Source organism: Papio anubis, chromosome 16 (assembly GCF_008728515.1).
Source record: "Papio anubis isolate 15944 chromosome 16, Panubis1.0, whole genome shotgun sequence".
NCBI classification, from domain to species: domain Eukaryota; kingdom Metazoa; phylum Chordata; class Mammalia; order Primates; family Cercopithecidae; genus Papio; species Papio anubis.
The window spans coordinates 12,208,711-12,225,063 of NC_044991.1; the positions used below are offsets into that span (position 1 = coordinate 12,208,711).

A 16,353-nucleotide genomic window follows, 5' to 3' on the forward strand; every position below is an offset into this window, starting at 1 on the left:
TTGTGTGACGCCATTTGGCCAAGCTTGCGGGGCTTTAAAATGCAGTTTGAGAGGACAGGAAGCAGGTAAGGAGAGGGAAGCCAGTCTGGAAGGAATTGAGCGGAGAATGTGGGCTAGCCTGGTTAAACACTTGTCCTTAGCTTTCACTTTTTATGCATCTAAAGACCATTACTCTGAAACCTTGTTCTCCCGAGAGTGCTGGGGTCTTCTCCGCACCTTCTGAGGAGCGCCGTTTAACGGCAGCAAAGTGCCCACGGAGTCCACTGGGGCTCCAACCAATTTTTTTTTTTTTTTTTTTTTTTGAGACATGGTCTCGCCCCGTCGTCCAGGCTGGAGTGCAGTGGCAGGATCTCGGCTTACTGCGACCTCCGACTCCCGGGTTCAAGCGATTCTCCTGCCTCAGCCTCCCAAGTATCTGGGACTACAGGCGCCCGCCACCATGCCCTGCTAATTTTTGTATTTTTCGTAGAAACAGGGTTGTCCCATTTTGCCCAGGCTGGTCTCGAACTCCGGACCTCAGGTGATCCTCCCGCCTCGGCCTCCCAAAGTGCTGGTATTACAAGCTTGAGCCACCGTGCCCGGCCTCCAAGCACATTTTGTTTCTGTATTAGCAACAGCTGTGCTCGGCCAGAGACGGTGAAAATACACGGTTCAGAAAATGCACCTCGGTGTGAACCAAGTGTGGCTGAGGACCCTTTAACCTGGAGCGGACATCGCCACCTCATAAACTCCCGAAAGAAAGGGACAGGGCGCATCCATCATGGCTGCCGGAGACAGAACAGCGAGAGGCAACGGAAAGGAAATGGCGCCGGGGCCCGCCGCCATTCTCAGCGGGCCGAGGGCTGCGGGGCGAGAGGGCTGCCGGCCCCATGTAGGAAGGCCAGCCAGGGAACTTAAGACCCTCCCGACTTCTGGCACCAGGAGACCCTGAAACTTGATAACAATATGGAGGACGGTTATTGTCTCTGCAAAGCAACTGCCACAAGCCGGCCGCGGGGTCTGTCCCGAGATCGGAATCAGGCAAAATCCTCTATTCTCTAAACAGAATGCGTTACGCATACTGCGCATCTTCGCAACAGCGGGCCGGCTAACGACGCAAAGAATGTTACGTCGCACCAGAGGCGCTTCCTCCCACCGCACCCCACGTTCTAGTTCAGGTGGCGCGAGAACTCTACGCTCGCTCCGTACTTTGTTTTTCTTGTACAGACCGCAAAATACGCCGATCGTCGCAACTGACGTAAAGCGCTTCCAAGAATACCCGTAGTTCCCCGCGGAGCCCTCGGGCTATTCCGAGACGCTGTTTACGTATCGTCTCCGCCGTACGTAGCGTTAAGTTGGAGCCGACTCAGCTGCGGCCGCCATTTTGTGCAGTCGCTGGGAAGGAAGGAGACGCCTAAACCGCGGCACTGCCGGGTTTGAGCGTAGCCAAACCTGCCCACCGGCTTTGTAGCCCCGATTCTCTGTGTTTTGCTCCCGTCTCCGACGAGAGAGGCGGCGACGGTGGCGTCTGCGACGGGAGACAGCGCGTCGGAGCGAGAGAGCGCTGCGCCTGCCGCCGCCCCAACAGCGGAGGCGCCGCCGCCATCGGTCGTCACCAGACCGGAGCCGCAGGCCCTCCCGAGCCCGGCCATCCGTGCCCCGCTCCCAGATCTCTATCCTTTTGGGACCATGCGCGGAGGAGGCTTTGGGGACCGGGACCGGGATCGTGACCGTGGAGGGTAAGGGTGGGGGAGGAGAGGAGAGGAGAGGCCTGGCGTGGGGGTGGGGGTGGGGGAGTTGCTTTCTGGGGAGGCCCAGCGGACTGCGGGCCTGGGAGTCCTGCTCCTGACCCCGGGAGGCGAGGCGACTCGAGGCCAGACAGCGGTTTCGTGCGCGGGCCTCGGCTCCAGGGTCACTCGGGACCCAAGGAGGGCGGCGGCTTGGCGACGCTGGGCCGCTCTTTGCGAAAGGCAGTCGTGGCGCGGCCCGGCTTCGTCTCAGCCCCGCGGGGGGTCGGGAGGGGCGGCCTGGCCGCAGCAGCCCCGGCCCGGGCTTAGGCGCCTCGCCTGGCGTCCCGGCTCTCGGGCCTGGCCGCTTGGAGCGGGCTGTTTGATGTCTTCAGGCCTCGGCGTTCATCTGGAAAAACACGGATCTTCCTAAGAGAAGACTTCAGCCCAGGAAAGCTTTACACGAAATGGCAGCCTTGACGTTCTCTCCCCAGAATTCACTGTTTAAGACACGAGACGAAAAGACCAGCTTCTCATTTTTAAAAATAGGTTTTAATCCTCTTCAGTCGTATTTTAAGTCGAAGGAAATGCATTGGGATGTAAAGCAATGGAGTTGCTTGCCATCTAAATGACCGTGTTTGGGGGAAGGATGTTTTTTTGGGTCGTTAATTTAGTTTTAATATTCCGGCGTTTTTTCTCTAATTGGACTGCAGCATCAACTATTCTGCCTCGCTAGAAAGTTCTTGGTATTGTGGGCCGGGCGCAGGCCTCAGGCCCGTAATCCCAACACCTTGGGAGGCCGAGGCGGGCGGATCAACAGAGGTCGGGAGTTCGAGACCAGCCTGGCCAACATGGAGAAACCCTGTCTCTACTGAAAATACAAAATTAACCTGGCTTGGTGGCGCATGCCTGTAATCCCAGCTGCTCGGGAGGCTGAGGCACGAGAATCGCTTGAACTCGGGAGGCAGAGGTTGCAGTGAGTGGAGATAGCGCCACTGCACTCCAGCCTGGGCAGCAGAGCGAAACTCCGATCGCCCGCTCCCTGCTTCCAAAAAGAGTAATGTGACGCCACTTTATATGTGTGTGTGACCTTGGTCAAGATCCGTAACTTTTGTGAGCTTGTTTCCTCTGAGGAAGGTGATAATAATTGCCTTTACTTTGGTGTGTTGTCAGGAATTAAGAGATAATGGATGTAATAGTCTCGCTGTAGTAGGCACTCTATTAACCATACTTTCCCCAAACGTTTTTGTCTTTTGTGGTTCAGATGCACAACTACTGGATTTACTAGTCACAAGCACTTTAGTTACCAGTTTTTACAAAATTATTTTGATTTATACCTTATTAGGAAGGAAAATATTTGATCTCATTGTTTAAAGGACGAGAGATGGAATGTTTGCTTGTGTTTGACAGTATTGCTGAGTTTAGAAGTGAATTTCAGTACAACCACTTAGAAAAAGAATTTAAGATTATCTAGGAAGATTGAAAACAGCCCAGTAATTCCTCCCTAAGCTTTACACCCTAGACTAATGCCTAGAGAAATCCTTGCACACGTGCCTCAGGATCCTTGTACAGAAAAGTTTATACACCAGCATTCCTGCTAACGGGATATTGGAAACAACTCAAATGTCTCCATAAATTGTGGGTATTCGTGCAATTGAATACAATTTAGTCAGCCGTGAAAAAGAGAAAAGAACTTGGATTAATGTGGATAAGTCACAGACATGTTGAGTTAAAAAGCAAGTTGTGGTAGGGTGACACATTTAAGGATATGTGCAAATATAACAGGAAAGGGAATGGTTAACAAAATTCAAGGTAGTGGTTATTAGGATGAAAGTTGTGAACTTGAAATAGGCACATAGAGGGGATACAAGGTACTAATAGTGTTCTGTTTCTTTACCATGGCTGTTTGGTTTAGTATTTCCTTTCACCATATATATGCTTTAATAAGTTATTTGAAAGGAAAAAAGTGAATTACTGATCCATACTTTAACTCTTTGTATCAGATGACATTTTTTAAAAATTTCAAACGAACTGGCCTTCTTTCATAAGATCTTTGTCACAACTCTCCCTTTCCCAAGAAATGTTCTTGATTATTTGAATTGCTGTTTTACTCTTAAACGAATGCTACACAGTTGAAATGGTGGTTACTTTGAAAAAGGAATAGGTGAGGTCAGTTCATGTGTTTCACGTGTGTGATGCAAAAATGATATGCATTGTACATGTGATGGTTTTTAATGTTTAATATATGAATGTTAATATGTGGTTTTTAATGTTAATATATGAATCTTCAAAGGTGAATTTTTTTTTTTGCAAAGCCAAATTAAACTTATTACTGACTGGATAAAAACATTTGAGCAGCATAGTGTACCAGAGAGTATGATGTGCGTATTTAAAGATGGTATGGATAAGCTCAAAAGTAAGGTTTTCTTGAATTTTGAGGTCATTAATTATGTCAGCATTAATTATAAACATGGAAGACGGCATATTTTCCAAGAACCCCATGTTTCAAATTATATATTTAGTGTAGAATAGTATGTCTTGAATAAATAGCCAGGAAAATAAGGAGAGAGGGAAAAAAATACATAAATGATAATCAGTTTAAAGCCTTAACAGGAATCTTTCAAAAGTTTTAGTTTTTCCTAAATCAGTAAGGTTTGGGTAGCATTGCAGTGCAGCAGTAACAATGAAGTATTTTATAATTTGCAAGAGTGATAATCCAAAGACTTTCTACCTCTTGAAAAGTACCTTATTTATCTGCTTCATTTGCAAGTGTGTTAGGAGTGGCAATTGAGGTGGCCTTTTGGTCTGTTCAGTAATGAGCCTTAAGCTGAGGATCATATTAAAGATGTCCCTGACACGTGTATCCCTGTGCTGTGTGCTCTTCCTGTTCTGATTCTTAATTTGTCTTACTCAGTAGTGGTATAAATGGAATTAGCCAAGTTCTGCCTGTTGAGTGTAGGTATCCAGTGATCCCAATAAAATCTCCTGCCATCAATTTTTGTTACGTGTGTTTTTAGAGGAATGTCTAGCTGGTTAAACCAGACTTCTAAAGGCTTTGAATTTCAGGAAATGAGGCCCTGTAGAATAATACACCTACTTGCCTATCAATGATAAAGTGGAACTTTATATAAGATGAAGTTACAAGTGGGTTAGAGTGGGAAAAGGAAACTAAATTCAGTACAATATTTTACACGGAGTAAAGAAACTGAGTGAAGAAATGGCTATACAGTTTGTGTATGCTGAAGACCTGTACTTCACAAGAAAGAAATAGGGAAAATGAAGGCCATCTTAGTGTTAAGATTCTTCTAGGAAAAGTAGCTTGTGATTTCTTAAATTTTAGCTTTGGCCAGTGGTCATATTTGTATTCCCCTTGGGCTTGTCTGTTGTGAAAGTTTTATAAAAAGCCAGAAGTTGATCTTAAGTAATTAGTTGAGTGTTAAAGCCTTAAGTAAGTCTTGTTAGTGTTTTTTTCCTGCAAAAAAGTAAGTAAAGTAAGTAAAGCCTTAAGTAAGTCTTGTTAGTGTTTTTTTTTTTCCTGCATTTGGGAACAAGAAGGAGATAGAAGGTAAAAGTAGAAACCAAAGAAGGAAGGGTCATAAATCTATGTTCAGCTCTTTTGTTTTTTCTTTTTTTTTTTTTTTTTTCTTTTCTTTCTTTCTTTTTCTGTCTTCCTTTCTTTCCTGTCTTTCTGTCTGTCTGTCTTGACGGAGCCTCTCTCTGTCTACCAGGCTGGAGTGCTGTGGTGCCATCTCAGCTTACTGCAACCTCCACCTCCCGAGTTCCAGCAGTTCTCCCGCCTCAGCCTCCCAAGTAGCTAGGGATTACAGGCGTGCGCCACCACGCCCAGCTACTTTTTTGTGTTTTTAGTAAGAGATGGGTTTTCACCATGTTGGCCAGGCTGATCTCAAGTTCCTGACCTCAAGTGATCCGCCGGCCTCCGCCTCCCAGAGTGCTGGGATTACAGGCATGAGCCACTGACCCCGGCAGGCTCAGCTCTTTTATTAGCGTAAGCTAAATATGAAGACCAGTCTACCAAGTCCTTTCCAGGACCCAGTTTTGCTTTGCAGATTAGCAGACAAGTGGAGTGCTTATCACACGGAGGAGTGGGCCCAAGAAGCTATTCTAAGATTGAGGGACTTGCTTGGAGTATATTTTCCTGCTTGTCCACAATCTTGCCTTTAATTGAAACTTAAACTAATGTCATCCTTTGCCTACATGTCTGTTACCCAAGAGCAAAGACTTGTTTCTGTTTTATTTAGTAACTCCAGCACAGCACCACTTAAAACAGTAAACTGATACATACTTGGTTCCTAATAACTTGGTACCTAATAACTATTTGTTGAATGAAATGATGCTAAATTGTACTGGGTGCTGGCTATGCCAGATAGTTTTATAGCACATTGCACATTATTAGGTCATTTTCTCAGCAGCCTCTGAAATAGGTGGTATTATTTCTGCTTTGCATAGGAAACTAAGGTGTGTAGAAGTTAAATAATTAGCTTCAAATTACACAGTAAGTGGCAGAATCAAAACTCAGAACCATGTCTGGATCCAGAATCTGTGATTGTAATCCCTAGGATGTATTTCTCTCAATAAAGGAGTTTTTAATTTTTCACCTATTGTAGACATACTCATAAAACAGTATTGTTGGGTAGTAAAGGAAGTTTTATACAGTTCTCCATACCTTTAAATAGGAGTAAATAAAATGGTCTTTTTGGAGGTAGGCTGATAGTATCCTTAGAACTCCATCCTTTTTGAATGTTTTTATGGCATGTACGATACATTGCTTTGAAAATACTGATGAACTAACTAAAAATTCTGTTGTTCCTAGATTTGGAGCAAGAGGTGGTGGTGGCCTTCCCCCGAAGAAATTTGGTAATCCTGGGGAGCGTTTGCGTAAAAAAAAGTGGGATTTGAGTGAGCTCCCCAAGTTTGAGAAAAATTTTTATGTGGAACATCCGGAAGTAGCAAGACTGACACCAGTAAGCTTACATGTGTATTTTAATGTACAGATTATTGAACCAAGTAGATACATTGGTTAGAGTTTATTCATACGCTACTGTTGCTGTTTTACATTTTATTCCAGTGTGGTGGTATTTTTCTTACAAAAAACTTGGTTAATTTTTTTTTTTCCTTTTTGTAGAGACTGGGTTTTGCCATGTTCCCCAGGCTGGTCTCGAACTCCCTATCTCAAGCAAACTACCCGCCTCAGCTTTTCTTTTTTTTTTTTTTTGAGACGGAGTCTTGCTTTGTCACCCAGGCTGGAGTGCAGTGGCCGGATCTCAGCTCACTGCAAGCTCCGCCTCCCGGGTTCACGCCATTCTCCTGCCTCAGCCTCCCGAGTAGCTGGGACTATAGGCGCCCGCCACCTCGCCCGGCTAGTTTTTTGTATTTTTTAGTAGAGACGGGGTTTCACCGTGTTAGCCAGGATGGTCTCGATCTCCTGACCTCGTGATCCGCCCGTCTCGGCCTCCCAAAGTGCTGGGATTACAGGCGTGAGCCACCGCGCCCGGCCGCCGCCTCAGCTTTTCAAAGTGCTGGGATTACAGGCATGAGCCACTGCACCCAGATGATTTTTTTTTTTTTTTTTTTTTGAGACAGTTTCACTCTTGTTGCCCAGGCTAGACTGCAATGGCATGATCTTGGCTCACTGCAACCTCAGCCTCGTGCGTTCAAGCGATCCTGCTGCCTCACGAGTAGCTGGGATTACAGGCACCCGCCACCATGCCTGGCTAACTTTTTGTAGTTTTAGTAGAGACGGAGTTTCACTATGTTGGGCAGGCTGGTCTTGAACTCCAGACCTTGGACCTCAGGCGATTAACCTGCCATGGCCTCTCAAAGTGTTGGGATTACACACGCCCAGCCTTTTTTTTTTTTTTTTTTTTTGGAGACAGAATCTTGCTCTGTCACCCAGGCTGGAGTGCAAGAGACAGGGTTTCACCATATTGGTCAGACTGGTCTCCATCTCACGATCACCTAGTGATCCACCCACCTCCACCTCCCAAAGTGCTGGGATTACAGGTGTGAGCCACTGCACCCGGCCTTTCTTACATTCTTAACTAAGACCCCAATACTCATAAAAGGGGACCAGTTTCAATATGCATTGAATTTGTTCTCATTTGTTGATAATGCTTACTAATCTGTTTATTATATATGATTGAAACTATTGTATGTTAGGTCATGTCTTTTCATCTGCTAGTGAAAAATACCATATATTGGCCTTGTCTTTTTTTTTTTGAGATGAAGTCTCGCTGTGTTCCACAGGCTAGAGTGCTGTGGCGTGATCTTGGATTGCTGCAACCTCTGCCTCCCAGGTTCAAGCAATTCCCCTGCCTTAGCCTCCCGAGTAGCTGGGATTACAGACACGTGCCACCACGCCTGTCTAATTTTATTTTTATTTTTTTGTTTTTTTCAGTAGAGGCGGGGTTTCACCATGTTGGCCAGGCTGGTCTCAAACTCCTGACCTCAAGTGATCCACCCACCTCAGCCTCCCAAAGTGCTGGGATTATAGGTGGGAGCCACCGTGCCCAGCCAATATTGTCTATTCTTGTACCTCATTATCATTGTTTTTTGGACTCTACACATGAAATGGTTACTCTTTCAGAAGAAAGTGTAATGGAAAGAGTACTTGGGTCCAAGTTCCACTTTTTTCCTCCTCGTTCTGACCTTGGGCAAGTTACTTACCTGTTTTCTCCTGTAGAAAGTGGAACTCTTGGCCGGGCGCGGTGGCTCACGCCTGTAATCCCAGCACTTTGGGAGGCCGAGGCGGGCGGATCACAAGGTCAGGAGATCGAGACCACGGTGAAACCCTGTCTCTACTAAAAATACAAAAAATTAGCCGGGCGTGGTGGCGGGCGCCTGTAGTCCCAGCTACTCGGGAGGCTGAGGCAGGAGAATGGCGTGAACCCAGGAGGCGGAGCTTGCAATGAGCCGAGATTGCGCCACTGCACTCCAGCCTGGGGGGCAGTGCCAGACTCTGTCTCAAAAAAAAAAGAAAGTGGAACTCTTAATCACCTACATCGTTAATTAACTTGCAAAATTAAAGTGATACACATGAAAGTACCATGTAAACTATTAAACATTTGCCATCGTAGCTGTGGACTGGATAATTGCTCAGCTAGCTTGGAACATAAATTCTGAATGTTTAGAGTAACTAGTTTACTAACTTGTGTTATTTAATTTTTTTTCCGTAGTATGAGGTTGATGAGCTACGCCGAAAGAAAGAGATTACAGTGAGAGGGGGAGATGTTTGTCCTAAACCCGTGTTTGCCTTCCATCATGCTAACTTCCCACGTAAGTATTCTTAAGTCTAGAGCCTTAATTTGTTAAATTGGGTTGAATGGGAGACATGGGTATTAGGTTAAACTCTTTGAGCCAGGCTTGGGGTTCTGTTGAAAGGACAAGAGATTGTTTTTATGGTTTTATGGTCATCAGTTCTTTTGTTCTTGTATTTAGACTGAGAATTTTTTTTTTTTAAGGTTTTTATCTTTTTCTAGGGTTTTGCCCTCTGCCTTTTAGAAAACAGCAGAATGAAATTGCTTTCTAGCTGGACATAATGTGAATTTGGTAAACAATAAATGACTACCATGTTCCCATGTCCTGTTAGATGCTTTAGGGTAACGGTTTTTCAAATTTCTGAGAGAGGTAGACTATTATAGCAGCTTTTTTTTTTTTTTTTTTAACGGAGTCACAACTTTGTCACCCAGTTTGAAGTGCAGTGGCGTGATCTCAGCTCACTGCCTCCTCCGCCTCCTGGGTTCATGCGATTCTGCTTCACCTTCCCGAGTAGCTGGGTTTACAAGCGCCCGCCACCACTCCTGGCTAATTTTTGTATTTTTAGTAGAGACAGGGTTTCACCATGTTGACCAGACTAGTCAACTCCTGACCTCCACTGGCCTCAGCCTCCCAAAGTGCTAGGATTACAAGCGTGAGCCACCTAGCCTGGCCCAGAGCAGCTTTACGGTAAGCTAGTCGGAGATCCAGTAGATAAAGAAAACACTTTGGAGAGATGAAGCTGGGTAAATCTTACTTTAGTGAGCTTAAAAGTTTTTTTAAAAACTCTTTTGGTTTGTGCCCTTAAACACAATAAAATGTGTAAAATAAAATTCTCTTACAGAATATGTAATGGATGTGTTGATGGATCAGCACTTTACAGAACCAACTCCAATTCAGTGCCAGGGATTTCCGTTGGCTCTTAGTGGCCGGGATATGGTGGGCATTGCTCAGACTGGCTCTGGGAAGACGTTGGCGGTATGTATGAGCAAGAGAAGATCCTTGATATTGTGGTAACTTATTTTGCTATTCTGATTATCATGCGTTCTCAGTTCTTCATAGAAATGCTGTTCAGATAGTGTAGGTACTATTTTAGTTATTAAATATATGAAAGCATTTTATGTTCAAATTTGCATCGCCTGCTGTATGTGGCAATGGTGAAGTTCTGTTTTTCACTTTCCTATTTATGCATTAATTCAGTAATTACTAAGATAGTATTAAGTATCTTAGTAAGATTGTACTTCTAAGTATAAGGTTGTCATTCTTTCCCTCCTCCACAGTATCTCCTGCCTGCGATTGTTCATATTAACCACCAGCCATACTTGGAAAGGGGAGATGGCCCAATCGTAAGTGTGTTTCAGTTTCTTTGTAATTCTAAGAAAAACTACAATTTAGCAACTATTTAGGCATGGTGCTTTACATTATCCATTTGTACTCTTCACCACACCCTCCATACATGGAAATGGTTTCACTCTCATCTTACTTGCAGTTAAATGACTTACCCAAGATCACTCAGCAGTTGAATAGCTGAGCTTACATTTGAACCAAAGTCTTACTCCTAAAGAAACTATGCACGCTATATGGGCACTTACTGTGCAGTAAAGTCAAGTGTTTTCTGGGTGTTTTTTTGTTTGTTTGTTTGTTTGTTTTTTTGGAGTTTCGCTCTTGTTGCCCAGTTGGAGTGCAATGGCGTGATCTTGGCTCACCGCAACCTCCACCTCCTGGGTTCAAGCGATTCTCCTGCCTCAGCCTCCTGAGTAGCTGGGATTACTGGCATGTGCCGCCATGCCCAGCTAATTTTGTATTTTTACTAGAGATCGGTTTCTCCGTGTTGGTCAGGCTGGTCTCAAACTCCTGACCTCAGGTGATCAGCCTACCTCAGCCTCCCAAATTGCTGGAATTACAGGCATGAGCCACTGCATCCAGCTTTTTTTTTTTTTTTTTTTTTCTGGGGCGACATAGTCTCACTCTGTAGCCCAGGCTGGAGTACAGTGGCAAGATCTCAGCTCACTGCAACCTCCACCTCCCAGGTTTAAGCCATTCTCCTGCCTCAGCCTCCTGAGTAGCTGGGATTACAGTGTACACCACTACGCCCGGCTAATGTTTGTATTTTTAGTAGAGATAGGGTTTTGCCATGTTGGCCAGGCTGGTCTGGAACTGTTGACTTCAGGTGATCTACCCGCCTTGGCTTCCCCAGGGTGCTGGGAGCCACCACGCCTGGCATTGAATGTGTACTTTTTTCTTTCTTTCTTTTGAGACGGAGTTTTGCTCTTGGTTGCCCACGCTGGAGTACATTGTTGGCACAATCTCAGCTCATTGCAACCTCTGCCTCCCAGGTTCAAGCGATTATCCTGTCTCAGCTTCCCAAGTAGCTGGGATTACAGGCATGTGCCACCACACGCGGCTAATTTTTGTTTTTTTAGTAGAGACGGGGTTTCACCGTGTTGGCCATACTGGTCTCGAACTCCTGACTTCAGGTGATCCTGCCTCGGCCTTCCAAAATAATGGGATTACAGGTGTGAGCCACCACGCCCGGCCTACTTTTTAACTTTAAGAATTAAGCTTGCATTTGTCGTATGTATTTGTGAACATGTACAGTATGTCTCAAGATATTCGCAAAAAGAAATAATGCAGTACTTTATATAATACGTAGTGTATGTCTGACAGCATTATTAATTAATATCTAATGGATCAGTATACAAAGCAAGTTTCATAATTTGGTATATAATACCTTGATTTTTGTATTATTTGGCCAGATTGTACACAGTTTTGTCAGATTACATGTAAATTTTCATTGTTTTTGCCTTATCTACCTGGTGAAGTGCTTAAACTAGAGGTCAGGAATGTGTCCTTCTGCCAGTTTTGTGACTTCTAGTTTAAGTCAGGTTGACCATCCAAAATTTCAAATTTTAGGCCAGGCACGGTGGCTCACACCTGTAATCCCAGCACTTTGGGAGGCCAAAGTGGGCAGATCATGTGAGGTCAGGAATTCGAGACTAGCCTGGCCAACATGGGGAAACCCCATCTCTATAAAAATACAATAATTAGCTGGGCGTGGTGGCGCATGCCTTCAGTCCCAGCTACTCAGGAGACTGAGGCGCAGGAGAATCATTTGAACCCAGGAGGCAGAGGTTACAATGAGTTGACATTGCACCACTGCCCTCCAGCCTGGGCAATAGAGTGAGACAAAACAAAACAAATCCAAATTTTGAGGACCAATATGATTCTCAAAGTAATGCTGGAACATTTTGGTTTTTCGGGTTTAGGATGCTCAACCTGTAAATGAGAATTGTATACTTAAAATCAGGTAATACAATCTGTATACGCACTTAAATAGTACATATAAACTATAATGATTTGATAATGTGTCATAGTAAAAGTGACGAGGATACCAGTATCATTCCAAATGCTAAATATGAAGTTCTTTTTTTTTTTTTTTTTTTTTTTTGAGACGGAGTTTCGCTCTATCGCCCAGGCTGGAGTGCAGTGGCCAGATCTCAGCTCACTACAAGCTCTGCCTCCCGGGTTCACGCCATTCTCCTGCCTCAGCCTCCCAAGTAGCTGGGACTACAGGCGCCCGCCACCTTGCCCGGCTAGTTTTTTTTTTGTACTTTTTAGTAGAGACGGGGTTTCACCATATTAACCAGGATGGTCTCGATCTCCTGACCACGTGATCCGCCCGTCTCGGCCTCCCAAAGTGCTGGGATTACAGGCTTGAGCCACCGCGCCCGGCCTAAATATGAAGTTCTAATAATTTCTTCTACATTCCATTGTACTAATATTCCCTCCTTCTGATCTTCACCCCATCACTTTTAATGTACTAGATTAGACAACAAAGATTTTTGGTTTTTTTGTTTGTTTTTAAACCTTGGGTGGGGTTTCAAATGTCTTTTTGTTGATTTCAGTGTCTAGTTCTGGCTCCTACCAGAGAGCTTGCCCAGCAAGTACAGCAGGTGGCCGATGACTATGGCAAATGTTCTAGATTGAAGAGTACTTGTATTTATGGAGGTGCTCCTAAAGGTCCCCAGATTCGAGACTTGGAAAGAGGTAATAAAATAATATCGTGTAAAAGAATTGTTTATCTTTACCAATTCCTGTGGATGAAATTGGAGAAAAAAGTGGGTTCTTGTGAAAAACTGAGAATTTCAGCAGCTTAGAAATTCTCACATGTGACCAAAATAACTATTTTGAGAGAGAAAGTTCAACATGACTGGAAACTTTGTGAGGATTGGTGATTGTACATAAATCCCGACATCATGCTTTTGCAGGTACTTTGTTAAAATTTAGCTTCTCTGCAGCATTGAGTACAGCCACCAGGGCTGGTGCTGCTGCGTTTTTGTAGAGTCGGGGTCTTGCTATGTTGACCAGGCTGGTTGTGAACTCCCGGCCTCAAGCTGTCTTCCCGCCTCCACTTCCCAAAGTGCTGGAATACAGGTGTGAGCACTGCACCTAGCTGATTTGCTGGATCATTGGTTTTGTTTTACAGGTGTTGAGATCTGCATAGCCACTCCTGGACGTCTGATAGATTTCCTGGAGTCAGGAAAGACAAATCTTCGCCGATGTACTTACCTTGTGTTGGATGAAGCTGACAGAATGCTTGATATGGGATTTGAACCCCAGATCCGTAAAATTGTTGACCAAATCAGGGTGCGTAAAACTAATAATAAGCAGTCTTTATGCCATTTGTCCAAGCTCCTTAGCCTGAAAGAAAGCCTTTCCTTTTTTGATAGCCTGATAGGCAGACGTTGATGTGGAGCGCAACCTGGCCAAAAGAAGTAAGACAGCTTGCAGAGGATTTCCTTCGTGATTACACCCAGATCAACGTAGGCAATCTGGAGTTGAGTGCCAACCACAACATCCTCCAGATAGTGGATGTCTGCATGGAAAGTGAAAAAGACCACAAGTATGAAAGAGATTTTACTCTCTGATTTGATAATACCAATAAACCTTTTCTATTAATAACCCTCCAAAATCAGTATTACAGAAACCAGTATATTTTGAGGCCTGAAAGCATTAAAAGCATTGCTAACTTTCTGATAATCCATCTTTATGTCATTTGTCAGAGCATTATGGTTAAATGCAAAGATTCTGAATTCTTGAGTTTGAATATCAGCTCTGCTGATTACCAGCTGTATAATTTTGCACAATTTTATGTCTTGGTGCCGCAGTTTCTTCATCTGGGACATGGGAATAATACCACTCATTTGAGACTTGCTGTGAGGATGGTATGAGTGGTATGAATTAGTATTTCTTGAGCACATAGCAGAACCTGACTCAGGACTCTATATTAATGTTTAAAATTTTAAAAACGTAATGTGCAAAGAAAGTACTATAGCTTTGGGAGTTGATATTGTAGACATAATCTTCCACATAATAGATACTTTCTGTGTGATGACTGCATTGTTGGTCTTGTTTTCAGATTGATCCAACTAATGGAAGAAATAATGGCTGAAAAGGAAAACAAAACAATAATATTTGTGGAGACAAAGAGACGCTGTGATGATCTGACTCGAAGGATGCGCAGAGATGGGTGAGTATAGCACCAAGGCAGTTAACCTCTGGTTTTATAGTTAACTGGAAATTTCTAAATTGGTATTCCAAATGCTGTGTAATATTTCAATAATGCCTATCCATGCAGTTTGCTCTTTTAATGAGCACAGTCATCTATTCATGAAGCCTGACAAACCTTACAAAAATTGCATTATAGCATTTGGCTTTAAAGTTTGATTTTCCCCATTTTAAAATATTTTTTAAATATTGTTTGTTATTCTTCTGATAGTTGGCCAGCTATGTGTATCCATGGAGACAAGAGTCAACCAGAAAGAGATTGGGTACTTAATGGTAAGTTTAAGCATTTTTTGTTGATTTTTTTTTCCCACCATAAGTGAATGTCCATGCTCTATTTCAGGGATAGGCAAACTTTCTGTAAAGGGCCAGATAGTAAGTATGCTTGGCTTTGTAAACCAAATGGTGGTCTCTGTTATAGCCACTCAGCGCTGCTGTTTTAGGACAAAAGCTGTAGGCCATAGATAATATGTAAAGAAATGGCCTAGACTGGGCACTGTTGGCGGCTCCTGCCTATAATCCCAACACTTTGGGAGGCCGAGGTGCATGGATCACCTGAGCCCAGGAGTTCAAGACCAGTCTGGGCAACATAGTGAAGTACTGTCTCTAAAAAAAAAAAAAAAAAAAAAAAAAAAAAGCAAAACAAAACTTAGCCAAGCTTGGTGGTGCACGCCTGTAACCCCAGCTACTCCGGAGATTGAGGTGGGAGGATTGCTTGAGTCTAGGAGACAGAGGTTGGAGTGAGCCAAAATCGTGCCACTGTACTCCAACCTGGGTAACAGAGTGGGACCATGTCTCAGAGATAACGTGGCTGTGTTCCAACAATATTTATTTGCAAAAGTGGGTGTTGTGCCAGATGTGGCCCAAAGGCCAGTTTGTGTTGCCCCTGCTGTATAGTTAATTGAATTACTGAGGGCACTTTTAGTATGTGCTCATGGTCCATGATGCTGGCTCTTTCAACTTTGTCACAACTTTCACCACCCTCCCTTTATTAATAAAGTCTTCAATTTTTTCCTTCTGATTGTAAAAATATAACTACCATTTGGGGAGAATTAAACTGTTAGTGAAATATTTTTTTAAAATGCTTCTTAATTATTGAGTCATATTTTAGCATATTTCCTTTCAGTCCTTTTTTTCAGGACTACTCTTAAGGGAAGCCATTGAGAAATGGAAGAGGCCATATCTTACTTAAGAAATAATATGCAGCCGGGCGCGGTGGTTCACGCCTGTAATCCCAGCAGTTTGGGAGGCTGAGGTGGGCGAATCACCTGAGGTTGAGAGTTTGAGACCAGCCTGACCAACAGGGAGAAACCCCATCTCTACTAAAATACAAAATTACCCTGGTGTGGTGGCACATGCCTGTAATCCCAGCTGCTTGGGAGGCTGAGGCAGGAGAATCGCTTGAACCCGGGAGGCGGAGGTTGCTGTGAGCCGAGATTGCGCCACTGCACTCCAGCCTCGGCAATAAGAGCGAAACTCCATCTCAAAAAAAAATAGAGAGAAAAAGAAATAATATGCATACCTCTTGGGGCGAAATTCAGTTCTTTTCATTTCGTATCTTTTAAACTTGTTTCCTACCAAACCCCAGCTTTTGATTGTGTCTCATTTGGGAAATAACTTAAAGGGGAAAAAATGTAGCTCATATTAATTATGTAACAAATTGCCACACTATCTTAACAGTATTTCGTTATTAGTAGAGGTGACTATTGTACTGCTGAAGATGAGTGTGATAAAGGTTTTCAAAAGAATAACTGTCTGTCATTATAAGAGCCTGGGATTTTCTGACACCATTATTTGAAATTTTAACATG

The 16,353-nt window shown here is 43.9% G+C and overlaps 1 protein-coding gene across 4 annotated transcripts in view; it reads left to right on the forward strand.

The window, feature by feature from the left end:
- DDX17 (DEAD-box helicase 17) overlaps window positions 1-16,353 on the forward strand; it is a 24,953-nt gene continuing 8,600 nt past the window's right edge. Inside the window, exons 1-10 of one of the 4 annotated variants that reach the window (XM_009217279.4) lie at window positions 1-65; window positions 6,538-6,688; window positions 8,900-8,999; window positions 9,823-9,956; window positions 10,259-10,324; window positions 12,884-13,025; window positions 13,465-13,625; window positions 13,709-13,881; window positions 14,398-14,508; window positions 14,758-14,819. In XM_009217279.4, coding sequence (XP_009215543.1) covers window positions 40-65; window positions 6,538-6,688; window positions 8,900-8,999; window positions 9,823-9,956; window positions 10,259-10,324; window positions 12,884-13,025; window positions 13,465-13,625; window positions 13,709-13,881; window positions 14,398-14,508; window positions 14,758-14,819 — 1,126 coding nt within the window. In that variant the 5' untranslated portion in view covers window positions 1-39. Of the gene's footprint in view, window positions 66-1,333; window positions 1,719-6,537; window positions 6,689-8,899; window positions 9,000-9,822; window positions 9,957-10,258; window positions 10,325-12,883; window positions 13,026-13,464; window positions 13,626-13,708; window positions 13,882-14,397; window positions 14,509-14,757; window positions 14,820-16,353 lie in introns of those variants that run through there. The other 3 variants (XM_009217280.2, XM_003905542.4, XM_009217278.3) reach the window with 3 other exon arrangements.